This window comes from Emiliania huxleyi (assembly GCF_000372725.1).
Source record: "Emiliania huxleyi CCMP1516 unplaced genomic scaffold EMIHUscaffold_821, whole genome shotgun sequence".
NCBI lineage: Eukaryota > Haptophyta > Isochrysidales > Noelaerhabdaceae > Emiliania > Emiliania huxleyi.
In genome coordinates, this window is record NW_005195865.1 from 5,704 (window position 1) to 20,947 (window position 15,244).

General features: G+C 65.5%; 3 protein-coding genes across 3 annotated transcripts; 1 reads left to right on the forward strand and 2 right to left on the reverse strand.

Annotated features, from left to right (window-relative positions):
- Window positions 1–2,885: 2,885 nt before the first annotated feature.
- EMIHUDRAFT_460091 (hypothetical protein) lies at window positions 2,886–4,496 on the reverse strand. The gene is made up of 4 exons (XM_005759035.1): window positions 4,035–4,496; window positions 3,711–3,869; window positions 3,252–3,632; window positions 2,886–3,059 (listed from the first exon to the last, which is right to left on the reverse strand). Exons 1-4 carry the CDS (start codon window positions 4,479–4,481, stop codon window positions 3,015–3,017), a joined length of 1,032 nt encoding a protein of 343 aa, XP_005759092.1. The 5' UTR covers window positions 4,482–4,496; the 3' UTR covers window positions 2,886–3,014.
- Window positions 4,497–8,298: 3,802 nt separating this feature from the next.
- EMIHUDRAFT_372218 (hypothetical protein) lies at window positions 8,299–9,134 on the reverse strand. Its single transcript, XM_005759036.1, is given in 2 exon segments — window positions 8,299–8,421; window positions 8,435–9,134. 1 exon segment carries the CDS (start codon window positions 9,076–9,078, stop codon window positions 8,437–8,439), a length of 642 nt encoding a protein of 213 aa, XP_005759093.1. The 5' UTR covers window positions 9,079–9,134; the 3' UTR covers window positions 8,299–8,421; window positions 8,435–8,436.
- A 3,119-nt stretch (window positions 9,135–12,253) lies between these two features.
- EMIHUDRAFT_121228 (hypothetical protein) lies at window positions 12,254–15,105 on the forward strand (the record flags this gene model as incomplete). Its single annotated transcript, XM_005759037.1, has 7 exons — window positions 12,254–12,397; window positions 12,448–12,759; window positions 12,909–12,964; window positions 13,330–13,463; window positions 13,796–13,920; window positions 14,495–14,644; window positions 14,698–15,105. Coding segments are annotated over 7 exons (1,329 nt in total), but the record flags the coding sequence as incomplete, so codon positions are not given.
- Between the last annotated feature and the right edge of the window lie 139 nt (window positions 15,106–15,244).

Below are 15,244 nucleotides of genomic sequence, written 5' to 3' on the forward strand. Positions count from 1 at the left end.
CGGTCGCGGGCTGCCCGGTCCCCTTGACGCCGCCGGCAGCGCCAAAACCGCCGCCCCCGAAGGCGCCGCCGGCGGCCGCGCCAAAAGCGGGGGTGGCGGCGGGGGCGCCGAAAGGTGCGGCCGCCGGCGCCCCGAAGGGGGAGGTCGCTGCCGCCCCAAACGCCGCGGGAGCCGGCGCGCCGAACGGGGACGCCGCCGGCGCCGCAGCGCCAAAGGGGGAGGTGGCGGCGGCGGCGGCGCCGAAGGGGGAGGCGGCCTTGGGTGCGAACGGGTTGGCTGCTGCGGCCGCGGGCGCGCCGAAGCCGGGCGCGCCGAACAGAGGCGGCTTGGCGGCGGCGGCGCCGAACGCGAGGCCTGTGCTGCCGCCCGAGCCAAACGGAGTCGATGCGGCGCCGAAGCCAGCCGCCGGCGCAGGCGCAGGCGCCCCGAACAGCGACGGCGCCGCCGCCGCCCCAAACGCCCCCGCCGCCGGCGCCGCCGCCCCAAACGCCCCCGCTGCCGGCGCGGGGGCTCCGAAGGGCGTCGTGGCAGCAGCGGGTGCACCGAACAGGGAGGGGGCGGCGGCGGGCGCGCCGAAGGCGCCCGCCGCAGGCGCGCCGAACCCGCCCCCGAACGGCGTGGCCGTCGGCGCAGCTGGCGCTCCTCCAAACGCCGGCGCGGCGGGCGAGGCGCCAAAGCCTCCAAAGGCGCCAGCGGCGGGTGCTGGCGCGCCAAAGGGCGACGGCGACGGCGCGGCAGCGCCGAAAGGGGTGCCAAACATGCTGCCGGAGCGACCCGAGAGCGTCGAGGCCGTGCACAAGCAACCGTCTGCAGACGTGGATCGGAACCGGCGGACGGTCAGCTGCGGCAGAGCGTTTGGGCACTTGCGAGCGGCGCGCCGCTGGCCGGGTGGGCGGTGGCGGTTGTCTTGGGGCGCGGGAAGGCGCGGATCTTGGGGCGCGGGAAAGCGCGGGGCGCAGCAGTGGCGGCGGCAAAGGCGGCAGCCAAAAAGGCGGCGGCGCAGTGTGTGTGTGTGTGTCTGGTGCGATCGGCGGCGGCGGCAACCGCCGCGGCAGTGGAGCGGGCGGCGGCTGCGCGAGGCGCGGCTGCTAGAAGGGTTATGCATGGGGTTGGGGGGGGTCAGCAGGAAATGGCGGGGCGAAGCAGCGTGTACCCACCGGCAACACGAGCCCCCGAGCGCGGTGTGCACGAATTTTCTTTTTAAGATACAAGGCTCTCTCGCCCGCGGCGTGGCGTGCGCGGCGCTGCGCACCGCTCTGCGAGCGCTTCTGCGCTGCTTTGAGTAGAGTCCACTGTATATGAGCTGCTGCCTCGCTGATGCGAGTTGACATATCCGGTGGTGTGCGAGCGTTCCGTTCGTGCGTCGACTGGCTCCCGGTTCGAGTCGCCGGGGGGGAGGGGGGGGCCTCCTCGGCCGCCTCGGCCGCCGCCTCGGCCGCCTCGGCCGCCTCGGCCGCCTCGGCCGCCTCGGCTGCTTGGCGCACGCGGCGCGCGAGCCGCGCCGCGCTGCCTTTTTGCTCGCTGCCTCCGTTGTCGGCTCGGCCGTTCCGTCTCCTCGCTCTGGCTCGGGCCGTGGGCGTGCTGCTGCTGCTGCTTGGCACTGTTGTCGCCATTTTCAATATCTCTCTCTCTGCTCTCTCTCTCTCTGCTCTCTCTCTCTCTCTGGCTGTGTCTATCTCTCTCTCCCCTTCCTCTCTCTCTCTCTCTCTCTCTCTCTCTCTCTCTCTCTCTCTCTCTCTCTCTCTCTCTCCCCACCGCGGGCCAGCTGCACGCATGCTCGGTGACATCTCTTCACCTTCACACTGGTCGAGTCATAGGTGACGCGAGGGCGCTCACTTAATTGATTAATTCACTCATTAATTCCTTAATTGCGTACCGTATTCCGGGTAATCTTAATTATTAATCATCGGGCGGGGCGCGGCGCGGCGGCTGCGCGAGGCGGCGGCGCGGCGCGGCGGCGGGCGGCGCGGAGCGGGGCGGCGCGACCATCAGCAGACGCCCGGGCCTTTGGTCGCTGGAGCTCGGCAATGGTCGCGCCGCCCTCGACTCACGGGGCTGCCTCGCCCTGTATCCCTTCTCCTTGCGGTGGCTCCTGTATGAGTCCCCATATGACCATGTGATTTCTTGGCCTTCCTTGACTCCCCTCTCTGCAAACAGGACCATCACCTGCGCAGCTGCCTTGCCTAATTGTATCTCCTCGTAGCGTACGAAGTGCGTCGCCCTCGTGCCTCGTTTCGGCTCATTCGATGCTGCAGGCCAATCGAAGTTACAGCGCGCCGCGACGCTGTCAAAGTCGTCCTCGCTCTCGTCGTCACTTCCATCCAGCTGCGTCCCCCCTGCTGCCGTGTGTCGTGATAGTTCGTCTGGTACTGTCTCTGGTGGCCGCGCCGTTCCTGTCCGGAAGATCTCCCCAGTGTAGATGCTACACACCTCAAATTTCTCTAGCCTCCTCGTCGCCAGTAGGCCGAGTTCCCCTTCCGCTATGCTAGAGGGGCCTACCTTCGCCCCTTCCACCGTGCCGCCCGTCGTTAGCATGGCCGTCGTTACTTTCGCCGCCGCCTCTGCTGCTTGTCGGCGGAGCGCCTCGCGCCTTCCCTCGTCTCCATGCTCCTGGTCTTGTTCTTTTTGTTTTCCTGCGCTTCCTGTCGCTGGTCCGGCGACGTATCTTGCCGTCTGCCTTCGCTTCCTGGCGGGCCGCGTTTCCTTCCCCTCGTCCCGTCTGTTTTCTCCTGCGTGGTCGCCCTCGCGTGCGCCGCTCGCCGTCTGTTCTCCTCTCTGCTTGCCGTCCTCGTCCCCTCGCTGTCGTCGCTTCCCTCCGGCGCTCGCCGCATCGTCGTTCCTATCACCGCGTTTCCTGCGCTGGCCTTCGCCTTCGAGCTCGCAGTGAGGGTGGACGCAGGACGGCGAGCACTCTCTGAACCGGAACGCGATAAACACAAAACTCCCAGATCAGAGCAGGACGAGCCGGTAATTTGCACATACCACTTCTATCTACAAGCCGAAATTCCGCTCGCCTAATAGACCGGCTGACCCATGGGCGGCGTCGCCCCGGCCGCTGGCTGCGCGACCGCAGTGGCAACCGCGTTGGCGGGCGCGGAGACTGCGGTGGCGACAGGGGTAACGCCTGCCGGTGCGGCGACGGCGGTGGCGACGGCGCCTGCCGGTGCGGCGACGGCGGTGGCGACGGGCGGTCCGCTGGGGGCGACGGCGGTCGCGACGGGCGGCGAGGCCGCGGCCGCTCTGCCAGTCACGCGCGTCTGCCACGCCGCCTGCACCGCGGTGGCCGCCATGTGGTCCTTTGGATCGCTGCCGATGACGGCGGTGGCGGTCGCGACCGGCGCCGCCGCGACGGCGGCGACGCCCCCGCATCGCGAGCGCAGCGCCGCGAAGATGGATCGCTTCTCGGCGAGCACGTCCGCCTCGATGCGCTGCAGCGTCGCCGCCGCGTTGGCTGCCTCTTGCCGGACGGCCTGCAGCAGCGCGTTGACCCGCGCCTCCTGCTGTGCGGTGAGCTGCTCGCACTGCGCGAGGACGCCGATGTTGCGCTGGATGCGGCCGCCCGCCTGCATCCCCGCCACCGCGTCGCCAAAGTCGCCTCCGAAGATCTCCATCATGGCGGTGCCGGCGCCGTTCTGCTCGAGGCGAGGCATCACGACGTGGCCGATGCCGGCGGCGAGTTGCGGGTAGCGCGCGGCGGCGGCGGGCGGCACCGACTGCAGCGCGCGCGTGAGCACCACCCCCGCCTGGTGCGCCTCCATCTGCGCTTGCTGCATCAGCTGATCGCGGTGTCCCTGCTGCATGTGCTCGATGAACTCGGAGCCGTCGAGCACATTGTTGAACTGCGCGCCCTGGTTGGTCTGGTGCGCGCGCTGCAGCGCGTTGATGGCGGAGTAGTACCGCTGCCGCGCTGCCGCGCAGCCGCGCGACGCCTCCACCAGCGCCGCCGCCAGCGCCTGCTCCTGGCCAAGCGCCGCCTGCCACTCGGCCGCCGATTTGCCGAGGGAGTGGAGATGTGGAGTCGGCGCGCCGGCGACGGCCGACTCAAACATGCCCGCCGCCTCGGTCTCGAGCGCGCGGCGCCGCGCCACCGCGCCCTGCAGGGCCTGCGCCTGCGCCTTGAGGTCCTCGATCGTCTGCTCCAGCGCCGCCTCGCGCGACTGCAATGACGGCGCGGAAGCGCGGTCGGCCTCGAGCTTCGCCTTCTGCCTCGCAATCTTGGCGCTCACGCCACCGTAAACCCACGTCTGGGGCTGCAGCGCGGTGGTGCCGTAGAACCAGCTGTTCTCGCACCGGTCGATGCGCCGTTCGCGCTGCGCCTGCTTCCGCTGGTTGGCCACGCGCTGGCTCTCGGCGCTGCGCTCGGCGCTCGTGACCGATCGCAAGTTCTGCTGCGTCTCTGAGAGGGCGCCGTCCGCGTAAAGGAGCGACTGGGCCTCGGCCGAAAGCGCGTCGTGGCGGGAGAAGAAGCCGGCGTCGACCATCAAGCTCTAGACTCTCAACTTCCTTGGGCACGAGGCGCGTTTGGGCTGTTTTCACGGTGCCTCGCTGCCTTGAAGCTGGGAGGATGTATGGAGGAATGGTAATGACCTCTCCGGATTGGTTGAGCCCCGGCATCGATGGCGGGAAGAGGGAGGATCCCCGCCCCTATCCCTCAGTTTAATCCCCGAGAGGAGAGGCAGAGCCTCTGGCGCGGTGAGACCACCCGTACGCTCTCAAGGCCGACCCCCCCTCTCCAGTTCAGATCACGACCCCCTCGGAGGGGGCCGGGCGAGGCGTACCCCGAGGGCCCCGCTCTTTCCCGGCAGCGGCGCGCGCGCGCGCACACACACAAAGACGCTGCCCCCTCACACCCCGCACCGCACATCACACACCCCTCGTGGCCGTTCTTCAGTCTGCGGCCAGGGCGCGCTGCACCGGGCCAACCTGCGGCCGTCGCCACGTGCGGCGGGGCTCACCGCGGGGCAGCGCGCCGACGACGTCGAATGCGCCGCCGTGGCATCGCGGCGCCGACGACCAGGCTCAGAGGATGACCCCGGGTAAGCGTTCCCGTGCCTCGACAATTGCCGCTGGTAGGCGCGCCGCGCCGAACCATGGCGGGCGCGCCGCGGCCGCGCGCAACCCTCGTCACAATGCCAACCGCGCGCGGCCGTCGACCGGCAAGCACACGCCTCGACTCGGACACAGTGTTCCGAGGGCAAGGGAGAGGGGCTGGCTCCTAGCCCGAGAGGAGAGCTTCCGAGACCCACTACAAGACCACGCACGCATCATCCCGCGGCCTGGCGGTCGGCGGGATTGCAACCAGTCTTCGCGTGCCGCCTGTCGTTCGCTCGGGCGCCTTGGGCGTCGGGGTGGCGAGCAGGTGACGCAGCTCTGAGCGCCCAGCGACGCGTGCCGGATGGAGTCCGGCCGCGGGTGACTAGGGAAGTTCGCTCAGGATGTGTGGCAGTCAGTTCGGCTGAGTGTCTTGTCTTGTGGTTCTGTGTGTCGCTCCTGTGTGACCGTCATCGCCCGTCTAGCGTCCACCCATACCGCGTTGGTGTCCCAGTCGTTGGTCGGACTGTGTTTCGCCTTCCCATCAATCAATCAATCACTGCCTCGCATGCCGGTTAAGATCTCGTGCGAAACTCTTTTTCCCACCTTCAAGTACACCCGCAAGACCGGATACTCCTTTCCTCTTCAATTTTTTCTGCACCAGGCGCGCCCAAACCTGACCTTTCACTCTCCCGGCCTCGCGAGGAGGCAGGAGTAGGATCCTAGCTGTAGATGGAGAGAGAACAATACCGGAGGGAGAAATTGAAAGAGGGATGAGGTCGATGATTATCACCCGTAAAAACCCACCGAAGCGCTCTCGACGGCCAAGTTCGGCATGCCAACGGGCGAGGTGCGGAATCATACTCCAACTGTATTCTGCTTTGCTGTGGTACTCGAGAGAGAGACTCCGCTCGTTCCATTCCTATCGACGCAGCTAAGCCAGTGTGATGAACATCGGCTCGTCAGCTCAAGTTCAAATGAGAAAATGCGCATGGTTGGCCTCTTCAGCTCGCATGCTACCAACGGCAAGTACAAGAACACACCGCAGCTCATCACTGCGTGGGGTTTCGTCCTCCGACTGTCTCGCTTCGGCACAGCTGCTGCAGCGTTTGACTGGTACGTGAAGGTTGATGCCGACACGTTGCTACGTCCGACGGTCCTGCGCATCATCCTCAGAAGGTATTTGCCAAGCGAGGCGCTGGCCATTGGCAATGTGCCCAAGGGACTAGCACATCCCGCCCTGTTAGGGCCGCTCCAAGTGATCTCACGCAAAGCAGCAGCACGCATGGTAAGCGCAGGGCTGGCGAGGTGGAAGTCATTCTACCACCCACAGGAGGATGTCTGGCTGTTCAACCTCCTCACCGCCTTGAATGTCACCCTCAAAGTAGATATTTGCATCCGTGGGTGTTTCCCACTTGGGACAAGCCGTCGCTCCCCCTGAGCCACTGCTCGTGCAAAATCCGCCAGAAAGAGACACCGCAGCCGTGCAGACAAGGGTCGCCCTTGGAAATGGTCTACACCTTTCAACGCCAGAAAGTGAGCGCCAGCAGCGGCGGCTACCAGTGGGATAATCTGACGGCTTTTGCCGTCAAGGGGCACTTGCATGCCGAGAATGTCAATGCCTTCCTGATTCCATTCCATCCTAGGCACTGGGACCATTGTGTATCCGTTGATGCGCCAGCCTACCACGCCCTCAAGACACCGCAGGATTTTCAAACACTACTGATGGCGCTCGCACTGTGGAGTAGCTTTTCCCAGTTGGAGTTGAACGCCACGCTCACCACAAGACATAGGTACTGAATGGTCCAGGAAGATACCACTTAGCCCTCCCATCCCTCCTTCGGCTTGTCTATTTTCTTTCTTTACACGGCAGACAAGACGCAGGCGGCGTCGGCTTCCTTAGAAGCCGTCGCCCCCTCGCCATCGAGAAAGTCGTCCTCAGGCAGATGATCGAATCCGCCAACACCGTAGTGCTTGCTCGCCGACACAACCGCCATCATCCCCATAGGGCACCCACTCCCCGTCGTCCAGCGAGGCTGGCCCTTGTATGCCACCAGAGCGGCGCACCGCCTGGCCATTGGCCATTTGCCACCTGCCCCGTTCGTCTTCGTGGAGCCCATTGCTTGCGGCAATACGCGTCACTGGCGATGTGCGCCTCCTCCGCTGCCTTCAGGTCTGATCCTGGGAAGTCGTCGTTGAGAGCCCGTGTCACGTAAGGAAGAGTCAGCGCGCGCAGCAGGCTCCGCGTCGCGTCAGGGCTGTCTGTCCGCTGAAAGGGCAGCCGCGCATGAGATCAGGCAGATGCCCCTCCCACTTGGCCCTACGGAGGCATCCTCGAAGAGCTCCCCTCCGTCTATGTTCCACTTCCACGTCAGTTCCACGTGAACGCCGCCCCGGCCTCATCCTCCTCCGCCCCGCTCTTCGTCGCCGCGGCCCTGCCCGCAACGCTATGGCACAATGCGCCGATGCGCTCGGCTCTCCATCTCTGTGCCTCACCGCGTCGCGGCGGAGGCGGCGAGCACCTCGTGTGCCTGCGGCCCCCGCGTCCGCCGCCACCACGTAGTCCTCGTATTCCACTTGTGGCGGGTGTCCGGGGCCAGCGGCAGCCAGCGGCAGTCAGCGGCAGTCAGCGGCAGTCAGCGGCAGTCAGCGGCAGCGAACGCAGTGCCACGGCACTCCCCCCCAATCTTCTGGTTCCACTTCCTAGATGTAACCTCAAAGGGTTCCAACAGCTGTGCATCCTGCAGCTGGTACTCGCCCACCTGGTAGAGGTGCAGCTTGGTGCACGGGTGGGTCGTCGCCGCGCGCAGCTCCTCCACCGTCTGCTTGCTCGCCTTCTTGCTCGCCTTCTCGCCCGCCTTCCGCTGCTGTGCCGCGCGCTTGCCCATCGGGCATCGCCGCGCTCGCGTGCGCTGCGGCCTGCCCCGCCGCCCTCCCAGCCAGCTCGGCCGCCTGCTTCATCCCGCCGCCGCCGCCGTCGAAGAGGGACATCACGTGGTGCGTCGCCAGCCGCCAGTGTACTGCTACTCACTGCCGGCTCGACCCCACGATAGCCTCCGACGCTGACTTTGAGGCACAATCATCGGACGATGTCGACGAGCTGGGTCGCTCTCGCGCCTCGCGGTAGCCAGATGACCTCTCATACTACGGCTCTACTTAACTAGGAGCATCGGCCATGGCCGCAGGGAGCGCGGGGGGGAGGGCGCTGGGAGCAACACGGAGCTCCGCTGGACGCGTTTTGAAGATTGAAGATGAAGATAGCGTACTGCGTACGTACATGTCAGAGCGAATTGGAACATAGCTCCTCGGCTCTCTCTCTTCCCACACCCGTAATTTGCATATCCCCCTAACACAGCTCACCATCGACAAGAGCGTCGCCCCTGCCCCCCCCTCCCCCCCCCCCCGTTATGGCCTCTTGGCGGCCACGCCTGCGGCAAGATTTCTCGAGGCCGTTTGGTTCCGCTTCTTGTGCATCGAGCAGACCGGGGAGTTCCGATGCGGAGAGTGTGATGCGCACGTCGCAATCCGCTGCGCAGCAGTGACGAGCACGTTGCACGCGACGCGCGCAGGCGCCTGGTCCCACAAGACATCGCCGCGGCGCTCGAGGATCGCTTCAAAGGCGGCTGGCGCGACGGCCGACTGTGGCGCCAGCGTGCTCAGCCATGCCCTGCCCACGCCCCCGGGGTCCGCCGTTAGTGCGGTACTGTTTGGCGACACCGAGATGATGGAGTCCCAGGGGACAATGTCGGCCAACGGGAACGATGCACGCATGCCACCGCCACCGCCGCTTGCGTCGATCGGCACTGCGCCCGCCGCCAAGATGTCGTAGAGGCGGTTGGACGACGGGGTGTCGCCACGCAAGTGCCACGCGTACCGCGACTTTGTGATCAGCTCACGGTACTGCTCCGTAAGTTCGCGCGTGCTTTTGCACGCAACGCAGCCGGGTGGAGCTCGCCAGCAGCCAGGGCGGCAATCAGCGAGCCCAGTTGTTCCTATCGTGGCAAAGATGTCGATGTGCCCAGGATCCTGAGCCGCCGCCGCCGACATAAAGTTGAGCACGGCGACGCGATCTCGAAAGTTGGCTGCTTTTATCCGCTGAGCATCGGCCAACGTAGTTCCCATCGAGGCGCCAGTGCCGTTGTCCGCTCTGCCGATGAAGAAGGTGCGGATGGGCCGCTCTGCAAACGCCCGCCAGGAGAGAGCCTTGTCTGAGCCTGACCGTACCATCGGCACGATGATAGAACTCGCCTGGCCCACGTTTGGGTCGGCGTTGATCCTGCCCACCTTGGGGTCCGGAATTAAAAGCTTTACGCCCGCCGTGAGGCGCCCGCGTACCTTGAGCTTGTGCTGTCGAATCTTGAAGTCGGTGCCAAGCCAGAAGAGGCGGTCGGACCGTGGCTGCTCAGCCAGCAGCCGAAGCGCCTGTTGGAAAGTGCTGTTCAACTCCCGCTTGGTGAACTTGCTAGTGCGCTGCCCGCGAACGTCCCGCGGCACAGACAGCCTCGTCCAGATGAATCCTAATGGTAGGTCGAGTACCAGCACATCGGCGTGCAGTGGATCGGCGCGCCAATAGTCCATCGCGGGCGCACGTAGCGCTCGCAGCCAGTGTACTTCTGCCCCGTGTTTGTAGCGCGCGTAGGCGTCCAAGTCGTCGCGGCCAAACGCGGCGCTCAACTGCGAGAAGGTGGTCTGGGTTGCCTCTTGCAAGCCGACGATTGCGAATGTGGCGCAGCGGTTTTGGGACGGATCGGCTGACGATTGGCCGTTCGCCTTGCGAACAGAGGCGGCGGCGAAGGCGGAGAGGAAGAGCATCGTCCCCGCGAGTGGTAGATATCCCGTGAATAGGACGGCTCGCAGCTCCGGCTGGATTGTCGGCGACCTACAGCTCGCCGGGGGCTTCTCCGCCTCGCTCCGACTCCCTCCGACCGCCTTCTTAGGCGAGGCGCCGTCCTCACGGAGATGCATAAGAAAAAAGGTACGTTTCAAGTGCTCCAAATTTGTGGCGGCGCGGAGGGCTTGTCACTTGTGTGTGTGGTTAAGATAAGGTAAGGTAAGGTAAATTTCTCCACACACACAAATCGGTGGGGCAAGGGGGGGCGACCCTCGCATCTCCACACCCGGACACGGGAGAGAGAGAGAGAGAGAATTCTTGATACGAAACCACGACGACACACACCAGTCGACTCGCATCGGTTGCCTCCATGAACGGCGGAGCTATTCTCGCGCCCACACCACACCTGGCTCCAACGTGGACACGCCCATAGCTGGGGACACTACTAGGTCACGCATGGCATCACAGAAGTTTTATCTCTGGGCCCCGAAAGGCATCTCTAGCAGTGTCGTTACACATGCCCCCTCCCCTCCTGGGCGCATGCGCCTCACGTCTCGCCAGAGCATAAGCCCTTGGCGTGTGGCGAGACGAGTTTTTCGCCATCGCAGCGACCAGCAAGCCGCCCGCCGCAAACAGCCGGAGGCCTCGCCGCGGCACTGGCTGCGCCGCGGTCCCGCACCCGTCGACGCAGCTCCCCCCGCGGAAGACCGCGCGTAGCAACGTCTTGACGATCGAGATGAGCGTGCCTCTCTCTCTCTCTCTCTCCGGACACGGGCAGGCAGGAGCCCCACGGCATTCAAAGTGCAAGCACTGGCCCGGTGCCGTGGGTGAGCAACCTGCACCCCACTCCCTCCCTCCCAGACACAACCCGCACACAACCCCCACGTCTACGTGTTCAGAAACACCAATGTCGTTGTGATGGCGGCGGACTCGAGGGGCCGATGTCTTTCTTTCTTTTTTTGAGAGCGCCTTGGTTGTTAATTCTTTCTTTCGAGGGAGTTTTGTTATAAAATTCTTGCTTTTGTTAATTCTTTCTTTTAGAGGACGCCGGTGTGTGTGAGAGAGAGATTTTGTGTTTGAGAGAGAGAGAGAGAGAGAGAGATTTTTAGCAATACCAAACAACTCTAACACTCACACGTCATTTGGGGCTTGGAGCCCTGTTCACGCGCGCGCGAGACGTGCAGACAGGGTTTGTTGTTCCGGTGTGTGTGTGTGTGTCGCGCATGCCGCGCGCCACTCGCCGCGGCTTGCAGTACACCGCGCCACTGCAGCCTCGCGAACGTCGCGCACAGATCCAGGAGGCTGCCCACCAAGCAGCAGAGTGCTGCACCGGCTTGCAGCGGATGCTGTGTGGCCCACTTCCGAAAGGAAGCACCAGATGCACCTTCAGCACACGCAGCTTTGCGCAGCGCAGCGCACGGGCCACGCCACGCAAAGCCGACCCTCAGTCTGCCCGAGAGGCTGTCTGCGGAAGGCCTGGCAAGCGCGCGCCCGCCACCTCCGCGGCCATGCCCTCCGCCCGGGCGAGCGAGCAACAAAGAGTGGAGGCGGATCGCCATAAATAAATAAATAGAGCAGTCATCTCCCGTAGAGAATGGATGGGGATACATAGCTCACCAGGGTTTCCGTTTCTTTTTTTCGCGAGTGCGAGCCCACGACCGGGCGCGTGTCGGTTGGCGCTCGTCGTTCTTCGCTCGACCAGTCGCCACTCCGAGGCCGCCGCCTGGAGCTTCGCCAGGCGCAGGTGGCTGTCCGCCCGCCGCGCGCCTTCCCGCTGCCTCGTGTCCGTCTGCGTGCGCCGCACAGCGCTTACGCCTCGTGTGCGGCACGCGCGAGCAGCCACCCGGCGCCGCTTGCAGGCGCATCGCTGGCGCGATGGGGAAGAAGGACAAGGAGACCAAGGAGGAGGGTCAGCTGACGCGGATCGCCATCGTCAATGCCGAGAAGTGCAAGCCCTCCAAGTGCCGCCAGGAGTGCAAAAAGTCGTGCCCCGTCGTGCGGATGGGCAAGTTTTGCATCGAGGTCGGCCCAAAGGACAAGATCGCGTTCCTGTCGGAGGAGCTGTGCATCGGCTGCGGCATCTGCGTCAAGAAGTGCCCGTTCGAGGCCATCCAGATCATCAACCTCCCGAAGAATCTCAACTCCAACACGACGCACCGCTACTCTGCAAACTCTTTCAAGCTGCATCGGCTGCCGATGCCGCGAGCGGGGCAGGTGCTTGGGCTGGTCGGCACCAACGGCATCGGCAAGTCGACCGCGCTCAAGATCCTCGCTGGCAAGCAGAAGCCAAACCTCGGCCGCTTCGACGCTCCGCCCGAGTGGCAGGAGATTCTGGCGCACTTTCGCGGCTCGGAGCTGCAAAACTACTTCACGCGCATCCTCGAGGACGACATGAAGGCGATCATCAAGCCGCAGTACGTCGACCACATCCCGCGCGCGGTCAAGGGCAAGGTTGGCGACATCATCAAGCGGAAGGATGAGCGAGACGCGCTGGAGGAGGCGCTCGCCGCCCGTTCGGACCTGCGTGCACAAGGAGTGGCGCGTCCGAGGGAGCGCCACCCACCGCGATGTCACCGCAACCACAGGCGCTCGACTTTCTCGACCTGCGAAACGTGCTCGAGCGGAACGTGGAGGCGTCGCCACCTCGCCGAGAGATCGCCGAGAGCGGCGCGTCGCACCACCCCTCCACGGCCTCGGAGCTGACCCCTCGGCTGGGTGCGCGCCAGGACCTCTCGGGAGGCGAGCTGCAGCGGTTCGCCATCGCCATCGTCCTCGTCCAGCAGGCGGCCGCCTGCCTCGGCCGACGCGCCGCCCCCGAGAGTTGGTCGGGGTCATCGTTGACGGCCGTCCATCAGGCCGACGTCTACATGTTTGACGAGCCCTCCTCGTACTTGGACGTGCGTGCAGCGGCTCACGCAGTGCGACACGTCCGCGACACGTCCGTGACATGTCCGAGACACGTCCCATCCGTAGGTGATGCAGCGGCTGAAGGCGGGACACGTCCGCGACACGTCCGTGACATGTCCGAGACACGTCCCATCCGTAGGTGATGCAGCGGCTGAAGGCGGCGCGCGCCATCCGGTCCCTCCTCACGATCCAGACGTGCGTCCTCGCCGAGAGAAGGGGAGATAGCCGAGGGTAGCTCGACCACTCTCCAGCCGCCCTCGCCGAGAGACAGCCGAGAGACAGCCGAGAGACCGCCGAGAGACCGCCGAGAGACGGCCGAGAGACAGCCGAGAGACAGCCGAGAGACAGCCGAGAGATAGCCGAGAGACAGCCGAGAGACAGCCGAGAGATAGCCGAGAGACCGCCCAGGGTAGCTCCTCCGCTATCCAGCCGTCCTCGTGGAGGCTGCTGGCAGCTGTGTGCTGGCTCTCCCATCACAGCTCTCTCGCCCAGGTCCGTCACGATGGTGGAGCACGGCCTCTGAGTTCGTTGGTTACTCCCTCGAGTGCGTCACTCCATAGGTACGTCATCGTGGTGGAGCACGACCTGTCCGTCCTCGACTACCTCTCCGACTTCATCTGCTGCCTGTACGGCGAGCTTGCTCTAGTGTCGGCACATAGCCGCGTGGACGCCTGCAAGCCCTCACACACCGGGGGTCCAAGACGCCGCGACACGCCGCTATCTCGTCACGTGTGTCACTCTTCTCCACCGCGACTACTGCGCGCCGCTGAGCGGCAGCACTGTCGGCTGTCATGGCCCGTGCAGCCTTGTGGGACCGGCTGCCACGTCGTGCCACCCTCGCGGACTCTCACTAGGCACCCCCCCCTATCTCCCCCCTATCCCCCCATATCTCCCCATATCTCGTGCACCCTCGCGTACTCTCGCGAGGCATCCCCTACCCCTCCCGGTGCCGAACCCACCCCACTCTCACTCTCACCACGCACCCCCGGCGACTCTCCCCCACTCTCCACGCCTCTCCCCCACCAGGCATCCCCGGCGCGTACGGCGTGGTGACGATGCCGTTTGGCGTGCGCGAGGGGATCAACATCTTCCTCGGCGGCTTCATCCCCACCGAGAACTTGCGCTTCCGGGACGACGCCCTCACCTTCAAGGTCGGGGGAGAGGAGGGGAGAGTGGGGGAGAGGGGGGGAGAGTGGGGGAGAGTGGGGGAGAGTGGGGGAGAGTGGGGGAGACTAGCCCGAGCTGCCACCTTGCGCCCGTTCATGGCCGACTTGATTGCGACGACGCCCTCGCCTTTCGAGGGGTCGGGCGCCATCTCCCCATATCTCCCCACATCTCCCCATATCTCCCCATATCTCGCCTTTCGAGGGGTCGGGCGCCATCTCCCCATATCTCCCCATATCTCCCCATATCTCCCCATATCTCCCCATATCTCGCCTTTCGAGGGGTCGTCTTGGCACAGACACCGCAGTGAGTCACTCGGCATCGCTGGGGGCGGGTCTCGCAGCTGCGATCGTGTGTGTGCGGGAGCTGGTTTGTCGGGAGGGGAGGGGCAGGCTGCTCACCCGCGCGCACCGGGCCTCCCACTCTGAATGCGCCGCGCCGGCTCCTGCCCGTGTCCTGGCGCGGAAGGATGCGAGGGTTGCCCCGGCCCTTGCCCCACCACCCCTCGTGTGTGTGGAGAAGTGTGTGTGGAGAAGTGTACGCCGCCTTGCCTCGCCCCAGGTGTCGGAGAACGCGGAGCAGGAGGGCGGCAAGGAAGGGCGCGGCGCGGGCGAGTGCAGCTACCCGGCCATGACAAAGACGCTCGGCGCGTTCACGCTGCACGTCGAGGCGGGCTCCTTCTCACGCTCCGAGATCTCCCCGTCCCTCCCCGTCCCTCCCCGTACCTCCCCGCACCTCCCCGCACCTCACTCTCGCTCCACCAGGCGGGCTCCTTCTCCGGCTCTGAGATTCTGGTCATGCTCGGCGAGAACGGCACCGGCAAGACGACATTCATCAAGATGCTGGCCGGCCACCTCGCCCCCGACGGAGAGGCGGCGTCGCAGGCGCATCTCCCCGCGTCTCCCCGCATCTCCCCGCGTCTCCCCGCGCCCCTTCGCGTCTCTTCGCGTCTCTTCGCGTCTCTTCGCGTCTCTTCGCGTCTCCCGACGGAGAGGCGGCGTGGGCAGGTGCCCAAGCTGAACGTGTCGTACAAGCCGCAGAAGATCGCGCCCTCCTTCGACGGCACGGTGCGCGAGCTGCTGCACAAGAAGATCCGCGAGGCCTTCATCCACCCGCAGTTCAACACGGACGTGATGAAGCCGATGCTCATCGAGCGGTTGCTCGACCAGGAGGTGGGTGGAGCCGCCGCCCCCCCCCCCCCCCCACCCCCGCCGCGGGCGGAGAGCTGTGAAGGTCGGCCCCTTCTGAGTCCCCTCCTCACACCGAGTGGCGCGTCACGGACAGGTCAAGTACCTCTCGGGCGGGTGTTTC

What these genes read in the sequence shown, in the direction of transcription:
- EMIHUDRAFT_460091 (XM_005759035.1), bottom strand. Translation starts at nt 4,481, where the DNA reads ATGGTCGACGCCGGCTTCTTCTCCCGCCACGACGCGCTTTCGGCCGAG. An exon ending in CGGGCATGTTTGAGTCGGCC is followed by an intron (nt 3,870 to 4,034) that starts GTCGCCGGCGCG and finishes AACGCGCTGCAG; the next exon opens with CGCGCGCACCAGACCAACCA. An exon ending in TCACGCGCGCGCTGCAGTCG is followed by an intron (nt 3,633 to 3,710) that starts GTGCCGCCCGCC and finishes CGCCTCGAGCAG; the next exon opens with AACGGCGCCGGCACCGCCAT.
- EMIHUDRAFT_372218 (XM_005759036.1), bottom strand. Translation starts at nt 9,078, where the DNA reads ATGTCGGCGGCGGCGGCTCAGGATCCTGGGCACATCGACATCTTTGCC.